The sequence below is a fragment of the Typopeltis vanoorti genome, chromosome 10 (genome assembly GCF_054136105.1).
Source record: "Typopeltis vanoorti isolate ZY-2024b chromosome 10, IOZ_Tvanoo_1.0, whole genome shotgun sequence".
NCBI classification, from domain to species: Eukaryota; Metazoa; Arthropoda; class Arachnida; order Uropygi; family Thelyphonidae; genus Typopeltis; species Typopeltis vanoorti.
In genome coordinates, this window is record NC_143558.1 from 95,300,879 (window position 1) to 95,319,048 (window position 18,170).

The 18,170-nt window shown below is 35.0% G+C and overlaps 1 protein-coding gene across 4 annotated transcripts in view; it reads left to right on the forward strand.

The window, feature by feature from the left end:
- LOC150102608 (signal-induced proliferation-associated 1-like protein 2) overlaps positions 1-18,170 on the forward strand; it is a 485,410-nt gene that overhangs the window by 129,843 nt on the left and 337,397 nt on the right. For all 4 annotated transcript variants that reach the window (XM_090398858.1, XM_090398862.1, XM_090398859.1 and 1 more), the window contains one exon: positions 12,526-12,714. In XM_090398858.1, the coding sequence (XP_090254984.1) occupies positions 12,526-12,714 (189 nt within the window). The remainder of the gene's footprint in view (positions 1-12,525; positions 12,715-18,170) is intronic.

Below are 18,170 nucleotides of genomic sequence, written 5' to 3' on the forward strand. Positions count from 1 at the left end.
TTTAATTCTTTTTTCCACAGAACAGCCAGTTTGTCCAAAATAAGAAACATCGCATTCACAAGGAATTTGGTAAACGCCAGCCAAAGACAGAGATGACAGTTTATCTTTTGTAGAAGGCAATAAGGAAGAAATTTTGTTGATAGGAATATAATTGGGAATCAATTGGTAAGAAGAAAATGGTAATACTGTAACCACTGGTCCTCAGATTTTCAGCCAAACCACTCAATCTCTAAGCCCACTAGGGTGAGGGGGGGTGCCATTTAGGACTCGAGGCCCAGCTTTGCTTTGATTGTAGCTATTGCAGCCTTATATGTCTAGTGTTGTAATGCCTGCATACAAGTCATTGTTTTTGATCCCTGATGATGGCAATGTAGCACTGCCAAAATATAGGAAAGCATTAATTAATATTTTTTTTAGTATATGTTGCTATTTCCTGAAAAATAATACCCATGAATGGATAAAATTTTACTACATCTCTCATTTCTTAAGACTGAATTTAATGCAAATTAATTAATGCCATTAATTTGGCAACAATTAATGTCATTAGAGACAACTAGAATGAATACTTCATGATGAAGAACACTCCTCTCCCATAGACACACTATGCTGCAATACAAGCAAAATCAAATTTATTGTAGTATTAAACATACTAGTTAACTAAACATATTTGTCCTAACATCTTGTTTCAAATTTTCAAACCACTTGCAGACCATATAAATAATTCCAGAAAATATGTATAACAGCTGTTTATAATTAATGAACTCACTGGGTGCACAAAGCATTCAATTTATGTAAACCAGAAAGATGCATATGAGAATGAATATGTACGTGTGTGTGTTAACTTTGTCGGTTCATGAATATTTAACTAAATTTTATAATGCAGAACAACGGAATAAGTTGATAGCATTTATTATAATATTATAATATACAAAATAGTAAGAAAAAAAAAGTTTTTTATATATAACTTGAAATCAATTCGAATTACATTTGAGATATTCGATATCATCATGACTTTTCACAGATGCTAATTTACAAATAAAATTCTACCGAAAAAGTTGCAATTAACATGCCTTGTATGTTTTGTGAAAATGCGAACGTAACTTTTACATAAGAAAGCTACTTCCTGCCGGCGGTTTATGCATGTGCCTGGTGCAAACATGTTAAAAAGAAAACAACAGAATTACTTAAGTCAGTAATCATGTAGTCGACAGAAGCAGTTAAGAAGTTGATACTGCACTATGCACACTCCCCTGGTCAACATAGAAACAAGAGAGGAAGTTCTTGTTATGCTGTGCATAGGCAAACAGCACAACAGTGCCGTGCAACACGTTTCTGCCACATTCTAGTGGAGATCCATCACTTCATTCAGAAAGAAATGAAACTTTTACTAATCTAGCTGGTACATGTACACTCAGCAGATCTTAACAAATATGGACAAATGGCAAGAAGCTTTGAAATTTTTACAAAGAATATATATAACCACATCTGAGTATCAATTCTATTTATGCATAGATACTGTATTGCTTAACTTTATTTTTAAATTTGCTTTATGTACATAATATGTATTTACTAATTTCTCTCTTTTATTATTATTTATTAGTAATTTGAGTACAGCCATAAGCTTTGGTTTAGTGCAGTATGACTTTTGCTGTCCTTGCACTAATAAACCATAAATCAATCAACCACCCAGAGAAAGACAAAGAATGAGGCAGGGAAAGGAAATGCAGATGAGGATGGTCTGTGAGGGAAGAGAAGGCTGATAACATTTTCAGAAGAGGAAAAGTAATTTGCATAGCATTCATTGCTATATCTTTAAAGAATCTTTATGATATCAGACATAAAGATTTTGATCTTATTGTAACATTGTTTTGGCATCTGCGTATTGTCAGTGAATCAACAACTGCTGATTCATTGTCAGTGAATCAGCAGTTGTTGGTAATTGTGATGGAGGAATGATTATAGGTATATTCAGTGCCATTCTGAATACTAAAACCTAATTTTTTAAAAATTCATCTCACCACATTTTATCTTCCTTTCTTTTAGTGTTACACGGTGATCAGCATTTGTTTTAGAAATTATGGACTTTACAACCGTGTTATAAATAACTTTTAATATCTCGACGTTTCATCTTAACATCTCATCACATTGTCACATTTTATCATCTTAACATGTTAAACTCATCCTGTCACATCCAGATGATGTTGTTTTGTATAATATTGATTAATGCCATACATTGTTAATCTTTTCTGTCCCAGCTGTAGCTCTGTGACTTGTTTTCTGTTTTGGATGAAAAAACTGAAGTTTCAAGAAGGATAACTCTCCCACTTCTATACGAGGCCTCCAGTTCATAAGGAGAATGTTGTCACACGTTCTCTGATTGGAAAGACATGGGTTTGAATTATGACAAGGAAAGATTGGAAGTTTTTCAAACATCTTCACTATTGACTGCACTTTGGAGGAGTAAGTCAGTTGGTAGTGAATATGCATCTGTATAATTTATAATCTCCTCTTTTTACCCACTTCATGATATTACATGCTTTTAGTCGGATTCTTCTGTTATGAGGGAGAATGTTGTCACATGTTCTCTGATTGGAAAGACATGGATTTGAATTATGACAAAGAAAGGAAAGGAGCTAATCTCAGACAGAAATGATAGTTTTTCCCTCACCAGAATAAGGCTTTCTTCTTGGAGAAAAACAGACTGGTCAGTGAATATGCTGTGACCAGACATACTATATTCACTTTATGGGTTCAGTTGCCTAGCATTAATTCTAAATAATAATCTTTGATTCTCATGCTGGATTCACTTTATTCAGTTAGGCTTCATCTTCCTTGACTTAAAATTAACAATAATAATCCACAGTACGTGATGGTGCATTGGAATAAATTGACCTAAATGTTTGCTCATTGTTTTTATTGTTTTAAAAGTGATTTCTTTCATAAATTTCACCTAGTGAAACTACTCCAGCAATTCTTAAAAGGATTAATATTACTGAGAAACTCATAAGTACCTTTTAAGTATCCTATAACTTTTTATCACTATATAAGCTTCTGTGAAGAGAGGACATGCTAGGAATTTTTTTTTTTTTTTGGTATTATTCCACGATTAAAAAATCAGTAATAATGTGAAACGAAAGATTTTCACAAAACTATTTGAGACATCAATAAAAGTAGTTTCTTATTCTGATTCTTTAATTGTGGCATAATACCGAAACAACATTCCTAGCAGTTTTTCTTTATTCATATAATATTGACGGCATGCAAACTCCTGTTCATACATACTGCAAAAACAAATATGCAGTAACAAAGCCCAGTGATGACAGAGTGTTCTGGGCATATGCAACTTACAGCTGATCAGCACTGATAAATCCAACAATGCTGTCAAGTGTCACAGCTGTAGACAAGACATCACTGAAAAAAAAAAGTCATGCTATGCTTTCTGTTGCCAATCGTCACATGCTCGCCGCATAAAAATTGATGCATTGGCATTATAAACTTGTAGTGAATTTGAACCATTCTTTCTGCTGTGCCTCCCTTCATTAAAAAAAGTTCCTGGAACTTTTTTTTTTTTTACTTCGAAAAACGTATTGAAAAATGGTGTTGGAGCTGCACCTCGCAGCTATCAACAAAACAAAATCAAATCAATTGAAGCCAAGTTAGAACAGATCCATGATCAGTGCTTTGACATTAAATCACTTACCACCAATGCCAGAGCTTCATAGCCTTGTCACATTGCCAGTACATGACTTGATCAAGGCTGAAAAGAAAAATTATAATGCCATTATACTCAACTTTCACATTTAAAATATATAATACGCTGATGGAAGACATTTCCAAACTAATGGAAAAATCCAGTTTCGATTGCAGAAAATTTATAGATGCCACTGCTTCAGACCTATGAACAAAAGAAAGGACTTTCCTGCGACTGGTGAAAGTAACCTGTAACACATTGGTGCATCAAAACTAATAACTAATGGTGACTGTGAACAACCTCAAATTACTTCTCCCCAGTCAGGTGTATAAGCTTAGCTTGACCTTACCTTCAGCCAGCATGAACAAGGATGACAAGTCTGACAACTGGAAGATATACCACAAAATAGTGACAAAACGTGGAACATCAACTACTAAAGAAGATTACTAGTGCAGAAATTAAGCGCTTTTAAGTGAACTTGAAAACCAATGTTCGAGTACTGCACATGGAACATGTATGACCTACTTGGTCAATAACAAACCCTTCAGAGGCTTCCAGCTCCACTTCACAAATATATGTGGTCTCAGCTCCATCCTCAACAGTCTTATTCCACCTCCAGTCAGCAAAATTCCATCTGCTTTTTCTGACAGAAATCCAAATCTCGGCCTCCCCCAAGCATTACCCATCTCATCTTCCCCAAATACACATTCTTCGACTCCTTTCTACTCAAGAATGACTTTGTGCATACATTTGCTCTGACATACCATGCTGGAGAGCATTCAACTCAGTATCTCCTGACTATGATCTTCTTTGGCCAAAAAATCTCTGCTTCCTCTGCCAAATACTGTATTGTTATCCTGGTGTCATCAACCATTTTTAACTCTTTGACCTCCTCTCCTTGAAAGTTGATGTCCTTCAGTACAACTTTCCTAAGCATCAAGATTATCTTCCTCAGCTATTTTAATATCTGCAACACAGACCTGGCAGTTAGAGATGCTGAGACATTTGCTATTACTAACAACCTTATGCAAATTGTTCACATGCCCACCAGAGCACCAGATAACCCCAGACAACCTTGTGCTTATTTCTTCCCCACTGAGCAACACCCACACAATCATTCCCAACCAAGAGTTGTCTAGCATTATAAGAATGCCAAGTGGGATGATCTCCAAGATTTCTGTGCCTCATACCCTTTGTTGAATTATTGCCTTCAGCCTTATTGACCTAAGCATATGCACTGAGCACATCACTGAAGTAATCCTCTTTGGAATAGATGCACATATTCCTCATTCTGTGTGCTAAATCTAAATTCCCATCCTTTAACTATGCCTAGGTTCTTCAAAAAATGTTCCAAGGCTGTACAAATGAAGAACTAAGCATGCTGTAACTGGCTATTATCATGAACTGCAGCTTCTCTCACTGGTTTCATAAGAGCCAGAAACACCTGCTAGAAAATCATCTGTGCATCAGAAACTGATTTCCCTAAGAGCCAAAAGCAGCAAACTTGCATCATACTCAAATGACAGCCATGCATTTTGATCTTTTGCCAAGTCATTTGACCACCACTTTTGCCCAACACTGCTCCAACTGCAATTGAACCTGGATAGATCTATTGCATCATCACCCATAGAAAAAGTCAATCTCTTGCTGTCATACTTTTCCTCAAATGCCTGCATAAATAATTTTCGTAAATGTCTCCCCCCCCCCCCACAACTGAATACTTACTGCTCTCACATTTGGATTGGGGCTCCTAAAAGTTCCCTCAAAATGCTTGATTCAATACAGAGGTTGATAAATGATCCATCTCTTACCAACTCACTGTCCTCACTTTCACATAGACATTTGGTCTTTGCAATTTGTGTATTCTATAAATATTTCCATGTTAAATGTTCATCTGAAATAGCATCAATAATTCTCCCACTCAGTACTGAGTCCATTGGAACACGTGCAGCTGCAGCCCAACATCCTTTCACAGTACACCTTGAAACCCACAGAACAAGTTTCTTTTCCTCCTCCTTCATCCCTGCTACTGCTATACTGTGGAACCATTTCCCCCCTATGTATTTCTCAAGGATTTTCTCCTTTCCCAGCCTACTAATGTACTATAGGTTGATCAACCAACCTCTCGTGTATGGGCCCAAATTAAAAAAAAAAAAAAAAACCACTCAATGCCTCCATTACCTTTCATCAGAAAGTGATCAGAAAAATCCTGTACAAATTAGTTGCCAAAAGTCCCCTCTATCCAGTTGTCCTGAATATTTGTGCTTCAGAGTTGACTCCTATTCTGTGTTGTTCTTTATGCTCTCTTACTCCACTGGCATCTACCTTACACCTATGGAAATCTCTTTCACCTCAATTCTCTCCAAGTAATGGAAACCATCAACACCCATCTCTTATGCTACCTTGGTAGTACTAAACTAATAAATGACTGCCAGTGTGGAGTCTGCCAATGCCATTCAACAGGGATTCTGCTAACCTATGTCACCCATGTCTGGCTAAGTACCATGGAAAAGTTTGAATTCCAAGTGGTTGCACTTGATATCTTCAGCACTTTCGACAGGATCTGTCAAAAGGCGTATTAAATAAGCTCACATCATTAGGTCTGCCTGTAATTTCTGCAACTCGAGTACCAGTTTTTTTCATTAGATATATTATGTGTGATGGTGGATGGTTTCCTGTCTTCTAATTATGTAACTAATGCTGGGTTCCTCACAATGTTTTATCATCTCATCCACCCTCTTTTTTTCCATATATATCCGTATTATCGATCCAATGCACTGTTTTGCCAACGACATCACCTTGCACCAAACAAACCACCACAACTCATGGAGCACCAACACCTCACACCTAATCAAACCATCTCCGATGGGGCTCAGCCTTGTAAATTTCAGTTCCTGAAAAACACAGTTCTGTCTTATTTCCCTCCTCCCACCCCAGTTCTCCCAGTCTTACCTTCGACAACATCCGAATCTCTAGTCAAATGAAATTTCTCTCTTTGAGATTACCTTGACATCAAGACTCTCCTGGCATAAATGCATTACAATCATTGCCTCCTCAGCATCCAAAAAATTAAGATTTCTCTTTTGCTGAAATAATTAAATCAGTAAAATAATTTTTTTTATTTGTCCTTAGTCTGCATATTTGATTTTGTTATTCTATATTATTATTATTATTATTATTACATAACACCTCTAGGGAGTCCAAAGACTCATCGAGGGAGGGCAACTATTCTACAACTCTTTGTCTCCACCACTCAATTCAACAACCACAACGAACTGCAACAATCATCATCATCTACACCAACGTAGTCTTCCGCCCATCATCACCACTGGTATTTTCACAGACAATCGCAAACATCCATGCCCAGGGGTGGGATTCAAACCCACAGCCTTTTGGCTGGAGAGCCGATACGCTGACCACTCATCCAACCAGGCCAGGCATATCTTTAACTATATATTCAAAATAGGTACCGAAGTGATTTATTACAAACATATTGCATGTTTGTCTTTACTTTGAAGGTAGTTTAGACTTCAGAAACCTTTGATTGCTATCTATCTTGATATTTAATCATCACTCTCCTTATAAAAAGTGCAAAATAAATTGCCATAAAATTGCCATTCACTCCCCTGCTCTAAGCAGTTGAAATTCCAAACTAAAGTTCACATTCATTTCCAAATTACATTTTGTATCCTTAACTAAAGCTTGATTTTCAGCTTTATCTGCAACCACACATACCATTGGGATGAAAAACGAATGTTCTTGTTTTCATCCAGATCACAATCAACTCAAATTCTGATTATAGTTATATGCAGGGCTCCAGGAATCCACTCACCACAAGTGGATACCTCTGATAACTTAGGCAAGTTATCAGAGGTAAGTGGTGAGTGAATTTTCAGCTTCATTCCAAATGCATAAAAAATATTATTTTCTTTGTATAATTTACAATTATTATTATTTTTAAAACATCTCATTTATTATCAGGGTATTTGTTCATGGGCAGCTGCCAACAAGTTTATGAAAGAAGTTTTATTTATATGAATAAGACTTCTGAATCTGAAAACCAACAATTTTAGTTGCTGGTTTTCTCTAAAAGTCATAATGTAAACCAGTCATCTTCACTTTCTACTGTCCTTTTTTCTCTGGTAAAAATCAAAACTTTATTTTTCTTTCTGTATGGAAGATTACGAAAAAAAAAAGTCAATAAAAACTTAACCTGCCACATCTTCCCCCAACAGTTGTCTTGTTGTCATTCTCATAACATAAAAATTGATAACTTTTAAATGTTTTTCTTTCTATATGAAAACCTTCATAAATATTGGCTATCAAGTTTAAAAAATCTCATTTCTCACATAGCAGTATTATAGTGTTCTTTTCACTCTATGCATGCTTTACTATGAGTCACACTTCTGGATTTCATTTCAAGCATGAAGCAATGGAAAATGAGATGCCATTAGGTGTTATAGTCATGCTTTACTTGAAAACAATAAATTTCACATGTTTGAAATGTGCTAGAAAACAAGTAAGTTTTTCATAGCATTGAATACATTTAAATTAAATTACAGTTATCATTTCTAATAAATAAATTTTATAATTAAATCAGCGCATTCATTTAGTTCAGTATTATCATTATGTATATACCGTAAGCATGATATGTAATATAGACAACTTATTTAAAAAAAAAAAAATAAAAAAAAATTAATATTGGTACAATCTAAATAAATAATGTAATGCATCTATACATCTTATTCTTCATACACCTTTACCCCTTAGGTAGGTGTGCAATTGTAATGTAGTATTGTCCAAAGCTTATTTTTATAGCTCACAATGTGAATTAGCTTAGTATAATTAAATACTTTGAAAATGCTTTTTAATGGTGTTATTTAAAATTACAGTGGTGCCTTGTACTTCGAACGTTCCAGATTTTAAACGGTTGAGAATGCAAGAAATTTGATTCACAGTTCGAACTATAGTCCAGGAACTCAGAGTCATATAGCATTAGACAGTTTTGGCATGCCATTGGGTATGCTTCTCCCCCACTAATTTCCCTCACTCACTTTCCCATGTCTGCGCAGTGTGTGTGTCTGTCTCATTCCGCTGTGCATTGTCCCTTACTTTACACAGCCTAGTCATTGCACGATACGTTTGTGTAGAGAATTTTTAACTATTTTTGGCATTTTTTTTATTGCCCATGGCATCTAAGAATGTAGAAAGAATAAAACCTAAAAGAAAAGTTGTAGTGTCGACAATTGAGATGAAAAAAGAAATTTCATGAAACACAAAAGCAGTACATGTTTGACGGATCTGGTGACGGTGTTTAAAATATCAAATTCAATGATAATTATTATTATTATTGCCCCAAGACCTCATGGAGTCAAAGACTCATCTGGTAGCATTTTTAAGAATAAGGAAGCAATAAAAGCAGCAAATGTGGCTAAAGGTGTGACATCGTTGACCTCCAAGAGATCACATGTTATTGAAGAGTTGGAAAAACTCCTTTTAGTGTGGATAAACGAGAAGCGATTACGTGGTGACATTATTACTGAGTGAATTATTTGTGAGAAAGCCAAACACCTGCATAGTGAACTTAAGAAATGCACACCTGAGACCAGTACTGAAAATGGGGAGTTTAAAGGGGTTCCATAAATTCAAAAAATGACTTGGGATCCATAGTGTTGTCATGCACGGAGAGGCTGCAAGTGCCGATGTAGAAGAAGCAGACAAATTTGTAAAAACCTTTAAGGAGTATGTAGATAGTGAGGGATTTGTATCTCAACAGGTTTTTAATTGCGATGAAACAGGTCTTTTTTTGGAAAAAAATGCCCAAAAGGATCTATATCGCAAAACAAGAAAAAACGGCACCGGGATATAAACCTATCAAAAATAAAATTACTTTGCTGCTTTGTGGTAATGCTAGTAAAGCCTTTGCTAGTTTACCATTCTGAAAATCCACACGTTTTTAAAAAGAACAATGTCATGAAGAGCAAATTCGGCGTTATGTGGAGGGCCAACATGAAAGCATGGGTTACAAGAGAGTTTTTCACTGAGTGGATTTATCAAGAATTTGCTCCCACTGTAAAAGCTCATCTTACTGAAAAAAATCTACCGTTAAAAGCTCTTCTAGTGATGGACAATGCTCTTGCTTATCCCCCAAATTTAGAGGAGGATTTGGTGATTTCAGTTTCATCAAGATAAAGTTTTTGCCGCCCAATACCACTTCTATCATACAACCCATGGACTAGCAAGTGATTTCAAACTTGAAATAACCAATGCCACAGTCTAACAGATAAACTTAGGAGTTGATGGTTATTCATGACTTATTTTTCATGGTATTAACAACACCACACACACACTTTTATCACAAAGATGTTTTATTAATGCTTATATTTCGCTGATTTTCAACTCAGCATCATCATACAAGTGTACAAGTCACAGTATACAAGTGTGTTGTGCTCTGATGATGCTGAGTTGAAAATCAGCGAAATATAAGCGTTAATAAAACATCTTTGTGATAAAAGGGGTTGTTAATACCGTGAAAAATAAGTCATCAATGCCACAGTACTGACTCTTAAAGAATTTTGTAAAGAGCATTACAACATTCTTCATTGCTTAAGGATCGTCGATAAGGCATGGAAAGATGCTTCTATTAAAACAATGATTTCTGCTTGGAAAAAACTCTGGCCAGATTGTATTTCAGTCAGTGAAGTAGTACGCTGTGAAGAAGAGTCTGTTGTAAATGAAATTGTGTCTTTGGGTAAAGCTATGGGATTAGAGGTGAGTGATGAGGATGTAGAGGAGTTAATAGATGATCATAAAACCGAACTCAGCACAGAAGAACTTCAACATCTTCATGATCAACAAAAAGAAGTGGAGAAAGAAATTTTTATGGAAGAGAAGGATGCATTTCCATGCTGACCTTCAAGAATTGTTCTCTTTTTGGGTTAGAACACAAGCTATTGTGGAAAAATGGCACCCTAATAAGACAGTAGTGACCAGGAATATCAACTTATTCGATGACAACATGATGGGTTATTTTAAAAATATTAAATCTATCTAATGTTGTTTAGCACTGACAATTTAAAAAAATCGTCAACGCTAAACAACATTAGATAGATTCTGCTCTGCAGAAAAAAGAGAATGTGAATCAGCATTCTCAACTCCATCTAAGAAGCAGAAAGAAGACCCCTTAACAACAGGAGCATTATTTTCGTCTTTGTGATTTTTATATTAAAAAAATATTCTTCATTGTTATTTTTATATTGTAATAATTAAAATTAATAAAATAAATATAAGATTATTTTGTTTAATTTTTTCTAAGTTATTAACATTAAAGACCTAAATTAGATAAAATAAAAAAAATTATTGAAATTTTTTGGATATGGGAACGGATTATTTCGCTTTCCATTATTTCTTATGTAAAATTTTGATTTGGACTTGGAACGATTCATAGTTCGAACAGGTTTCTGGAATGAATTAAATACGAACCACGAGGCACCACTGTACAATTATCTGCAAAGATTCATTTGTGAGTGCATTGTAAAAAGTGTGGCTTTACAGTGAGTGCTACCTACTTTCTTGTTTTTGTGAATTTTATTCGTCTTTCCTATTAAATTATGTTAATAGATAATTTATATGAATTCATCCTTCATTATGAACAATAAATGAAAACAAGGCACAGATGGAGTTGTCTTGTTGCATTCATTTTAAACCCATTAAAGGAAAGCATATTTCTCTATAATTGTTTGTAATGTGTAGTGAGAAGTAAAGAGTGTATTACCTTGTTTTGTCATAGCATTTAGTTTTTTAAAACATCACCTATAACAGCAAATATATAAAGTAGACCAATAGCTTGGGCAAGTAAAATGTTGTTGTGGCTAATGGATTTAAATTGCATTTCTTTATCCCTAGTTATATGAATGCATTATTTCTTTCTTGTATATAAAAATATATAATTTTTGTCATTAAGGTGGTCCTCGTTATCTTCACAAGTCTAAATCTTGCTGATGAGACTTCAGTTAAAGTTGCAAAAAATTCTAGGGAGTGACTTTCACATTATGAACACTTATATTATGGGACTTGACATGAAGTTACCTGCTCTCTATATAAAAATAGAAGATACATTGACTCACTGTAGCACACATCATTATAACAGACTAGTAAAATGTCTCAAATGAAGTTCCTCAGACACAATTCTGTTATAAAGAAAATTTATTATAGCAATTGTCCACTATAACAAACTATTCAAGTTTGCTGTTGTGAGTTGTACTTAATGTATAAATATTTGTTTATTTAATGTTGTTTTCACCTGTAATTTATTGTAGTATCTCCTGAAGTAAAGTGTTTGAGTTTATATTGTCATGTGACTCTGATATGATTTTCAAGAAATTTCCCTTAATTTTTTTTTAAAGAAGATTGTGTGCTATAAAACTTCTGTCAGACTAAGTTATACACCCTGACTGGAAGGTTCAGAATCTTCAGCAAACACTTTGCAATTAAATAAGTCTGAAGTTGGAGAATTTGTTCACCTCTTCACAGAGCTCCTGTTTATGTCTGATTCTTACAGAAGGACAAAATAGTTATTTAGCCTTTTATTTACTAACCAGGTAGGCAAACTTTTAATTATGCTTCTCTGAGTGCAAATGTTCTGTTATCACAATCATTCTTAGGATGTTGCATTATAAAGGCTAGATATTTATATCGCTGCACTGAAATAATCACATCTTTTTAACTGTTATGTTATTATTTTGAATATGCATTCTGGACAGTGTGTTTGTTTACTTTTTTTTCTTTCTTTTTCTTATCTTTCTCTACTGCTCATTTTCTATTCTGATATGTAGTTGGCAGTAATGAGGGGAACAGTTCTTGAAGAAGCTGTTCCAAGCCTTGCAAGATCTAATCCTCCAAGAGGTATTCATGCACGAGAGGTTTTAGAATATGTGGCTCCAGAATTGCAGTTATCTTGCTTGAAATTAGGTATTTCAAGTTCTCAAACAGAAGAGCAACTGCTCAGATTGGATGAACAAGGGGTAAGTATTAATGCAGTATCATAATGAGTAAACTGTTTTCGTTTTAATAAAATTATGGAGACTACAACTGTGTTAGGAATAATTATTTTAATTTCTCGAACATTTCAACCTTCATATGAAGGCCATCATCTGGAGTACACGCACGCGTGCGCGCGCGCGCACACACACACACACACACACACCAGTACTGTCGACAGGGTGTAGCATAAAGGCAGCCTGCCTCACGGTGTGGCTTAATAAGGGTGCTCGTTCAGCCATATTGTGGTAGGCGGTGTCACTATGCTAACAATTCCTGTTAGCTTAGCAAGTGCGGAAAGAAGTTTTTTCAAGCTTAAACTGATTAAAAATTATTTGCAAACAACAGTGATTGATTGGTCACTTGATTCAAGGTGGACATAGCTTATAATTTAAATTTAGAAGAGCTTAAAAACAATTTTATTGTGCGATATCCCCATTTCTAATTAAGACAACAATTTTCATTATACAGATGAAAGAATGATAGAAGTTACACTTAAAAATAAACTCCAACCTTAAAATCTGGAACATCCAAATATATGCTCCCACCTCATCCCACACTAATGAAAAGATAGAAGCATTTTATGACTCACTGCAGCACACTCTAGACAAAAAAATAAATAGTAATCAAAACTTGACTATAGTAATAGGTGATTTTAATGCCAAAGTAGGCCATCCCTCTCACCAAATACACAATAGGACCATGTTTCTCTTGTAATGAAAACGAGATAGCAATTTGAGATTTTCTTATATTTTTGTCTTATAATCTATCAGGGGCGATATTTAATTGTTTGCCTCAGGACTCGATCTAATCTGGCGACGGCCCTGACACACTATGTATGTGTGTGTGCACACACATACACGCATACATAGTGTGTGTGTATGTACATGTACGTACAAAGACAAGCTACATTAGAGTATTCAGGGCATGATCAGAAAGGCCAGATTTACCATAGTTATTAAATTTAATATGCCATTTATGTTCCTTTTTTCTGATAGGAATTGTGCATCCTGTTTCACCTATATAGGGCAGATTACAGGTGCATGTGCATCGAATACAGTGGAGGAAGTGAATCCTTGGATGAACTGAATAAGTTTATTTTATTTTATCAGGTATACCTTTAATGTATGGTGTGGCTACAGTTTTATTGTAATCTAGTTTATTTTTGGTTTTAAGTGGAGTCTTGTGAAGAATTTTGTTGATAGTATTTTGGCTGTAACCATTTTTCAGGAAGGTATTATTGATAACTTTTAACTCATGTTTAAGTGCTTGTTCACTGCAGGAAATGTTCAAAGCCCTGTTTTTTTAGTGTAATGCCTAGTTTTTGTGTTGGGTGGTGGTAGGAGTTTGTGTATATATTGGCCAGTATGTGTAGGCTTACAGTGAGGGGAAGACTGGAAGGAAGATGTGTGACAGTGTATCTAGAAAAGGAAGTGAGTTCTGACTTTCAATTTCAGTTGTGAATTGTTTGTGTTGTTTGTTTAGGTGGCTGAGGAAAGTGCCTAATGTCTGGTGGCCACGGGACCAGATAACAAAAATATCAATGTATCTTAGTCAGACTTCGGGTTTTAAACTAGAGGAATCTAGAGTACATTGCTCAAAAGCTTCCATATAAAAGTTAGCAATTGGGGAGGATAGCGGTGAGCCCATGGCTGTGCCTTCTTTTTGTTGGTAAAAAGTATTTTGCCATGCAAAATAGCAAGAACGTAGTACATGGGGAAAGAGCACTGTAATATTGTAATATTTTGGGGTTCTTATATTTTATTCCTTTCCCTGATCACTGCATCATTGTAATATTTTTATCTTATTATGTATTCTCTCTGGGTTTTATATATTTGTAACATACATACATGTAGTGCCCTCTTTCTATATCTATCCTAACTTTATCTTATTTTCTATTAACTCAAACATATATATCGCTCCACCTCTATTTTCTTTCTATTCTACCTTCGGTGATTCTATATTCTTTGCACCTGAGAGCATAGGAAATTTATATAGATTTTTGACTGTGCCACCTTGCATCAATATGGTACGTGAAATATGATACCTCTGGTAGACCTCAATCATGCAATATTAATTATTTCTTAGAACATTCACAATTGTGGTCTCTTTACCCTATCTTTTTACTCTAATGATTTCCCGCTTATAGTCTCGAATTATTTTAGATCAATGCATTGCAATAAATAAGATCAGGCGACACTCTTTTAGAAAATTCAATAAGCATATTTAATGATCACTAATTAAAGAAATATACAATACAAAGAGAAGAGCAGGGGAACTATCCTATGTTAATCTCAGTTCAAAATTCATGTGTCTACCTATATATCTCTTACAACAATTTTCTTTAGTTATTCGAATAGTTTATATTACTTTCCTTGACTTAATTCTCAATATCTACTTCTATTTGCATCAATATAACAACGATATATATATAGCTATCAATCTTTATCAATAAAACATAAGTTATTTTCCCAACATTTCTCAGCTAGTTTGTAATACTTTCCTCAACTTAAATTTCGATATCTATTTTTAGTGCATCTCTATCTTTATCAAGAATTATATAACAATCAGCCATATCAACAATAGGACAAAACTTAGATATTATACAAGTGTCAGATTACCTCCTAATCTCAATTAGCTTCTCAGGAATTAGCTATACTCATATACACATGCACTAACAATTTCAATCTTAAGGGACGTATCAGTTATTCTCTGGCTATGACTATGAATCTTATCAGTTCGTTAAAAGATCTTTCTCACACCACATACTCTTATAAGATACAATATCATACTCACGTGAACAGTCCTCCTCTTTGATGCACCCTTTTCTTCTATTTTCTGTCACGGCGTCCTACATTCCCTTTTCCTTTCCGGGTTTTGGATTTTCTACCTCTGGATTATCGGAGAACCGGCAGCTTCGTTGGGTCGGCAAGCGGGATACGAGGAACGATTCTCCGATGTTGAACACTCGGTCTAAGGGTTACGATTGTCGGGCATTCACAGGCTTGGCTGAGCGGAATAGCATCTGGACAGTTTTGTTTCTCCTTATGTATTCGCCTCTGGACATCCACGCTCCTTGACTCGAACGGCTTACGGTTGATCAACCTCCAATCTTCTTCCTCAGACTTATTCGCATCTGGGCAGAACCTCCCCTTCTTGTTCCTTTCTTTAAATGTCCATGCTGGTTGTAGATTTCTTTCATTCCCCAAAACTTGCCTTATATCCTTCTCAGTTTCCAAACCTTGGGTTCAGTTTTGGAACTCCCTTGCAATACCATGTGATAGCGTGTTCTGAAACTTTCACCGACTTCATCTTTCATGTTCCTAATTTGTTTTTGTCGGCCTGTGGAAGTCACGTTTCATTCCTGCCATCCCTTTCTGCACTGACCTTGAAGGCCACCTGCGACTGAACATGTAAACAAAAATCAAACGGCTTCCCGACTGCATGGCCTTGCCCTTGGCGTTATCAATTCTACATGTTTTGTTTTTGTAAAGAGTAAGCTAATCCCCTTTATGCTGTACATATTCTGTATACAATACTAAATAATACTATAAGAGACATATTTACAAGTTTTCTGGGTTTTACCTTCCTGTAAAAGGTCGAACCGGACAAAAATTCATGCTGCATCGAACTTTTACAATATCAAGCGGGAATTTGTCCTGTAAAAGAAGAATTGTATCATTGATTGGGACATTTGTGAAAGGGCAGAGACATCAAAACTGACTATTAAATGACTTTTTTTTTTCTGGTGTGATGTCTTTAATTTTGTTTACACAAAGTGTTGTGTTTTTAATAAAGGAGGGAGAATGACCTATCAACTCCTTAAGTGTTGATGCTAGTTTCTTGTCTTGATGATAATTGGAGTTGTTAATATCTTCAACTATCTACCGAAGCAGCATGTTCTGCTTACGAATATTGTTCAAACCATAAATTCTCAGGGAATGAGCATAGTGTGCAAGTAGCTTTTTTAACTGTATTCATGGGCCAGGATGCGACTGATTTAAGTATTTTTCTCTTTTCTTTTTTAATCAAGTTGTTGAGTTATAGTTTACGTGTCTGAGGCTAATTGATTCATTTTTTCTAAGTAAGTTGTTCGTCTTAAAATCACAGTGGCACTGCCTTTATCAGCTCTAGAGATTAAGATGTCCTGATTTGCTTTTAAACATTTCACAGCTGCTGATTCAGATTTGGTTAGGTTACTAGTTATTGATTTACTATTATTTAAAATGTTCAAGGTTTCTAATGGTATTTTATCAGCTATGGTAGTTGAGAGAAATCTTATACTTCTTTCAATATTGTATATAAAATCCAATTTGTTAATGGTCCTAGGTGCCACAGCAAAGTTCAAGCCTTTACTAAGTAGTAGTTAGAGTTCATTATTGTTCAGGCCATGGCCTAGAAAGTTTATCACATGACTGTTCGTTGAAGGCAGTTAGTAGCTCCTGTTATCACTTAATTCTGGTTGGTATATCAGATAAAATAAACAGAATACTACAGAAATACAGCCTTAATCAATAACTAATAACCTAATCAAATCTGAATCGGCAGCTGTGAAATGTTTAAACCTCCTGCAAAATGAAAAAAACTTATTCAACTCATCACTTCCTCCACTGGCCCACCCTGGAGTATACTGTATTCATTGCACCTGTAATTTGTCCTATATAGGTGAAACAGGATGCACAATTCCTATCAGAAAAAAGGAACATCAATGGCATGTTAAATTTAATAACTATGGTAAATCAGGCCTTTCTGATCATGTCCTGAATATTCTACATAGAATTGACTGGAAAAGCACCCGATGTTTACATCACACCAAAACGTGGTATGAGCGTAAATTTAAGGGGGCCTGTGAAATTCTTATCAACCACCCTAATCTTAACAATAATGGTGGTCTTAAAATCCCAAGAATATGGATGGCACATTTTTTACCCACTTAATCTTTTGGTCTAAGAGTTAATTATAATTAAGACTGTAAGCAATCCAGGATCATAACTTGACTATAACACTCTTGTTAAATTATGGATTAGGCCCACTACTTCGTTGTATTAAAACTATCTATATGAATTTTGTTCTCTGATGATGTTATAAATAGAATATAGCTTTGATGTTTTTTTTTCACTAGCAGTCAGGCCAGTAGAATAACGATTGTTCAGATCATTGTCACTTTGGCTTACTATTAGAAATGTAATGTAGCTTGTCTCTAGGTGTATATGTGTATACTTCCCATGATGGCCTTAATACAAAGTTCGAAACCTCTGGAAATTAAAATAATTATTCCTAACACGGTTGTAGTTTCCATAATTTTATTAAAATGAATGCTGATCACCATGTAACAGTAAAAGAAAGAAAAGAGTAAACCATTTGTTTTCTGTATTTTTCTTGGCATGATATTTTTAATATCAACAGTCTTTTATATTTCTCTCTGAGATTGTTGCTGCTT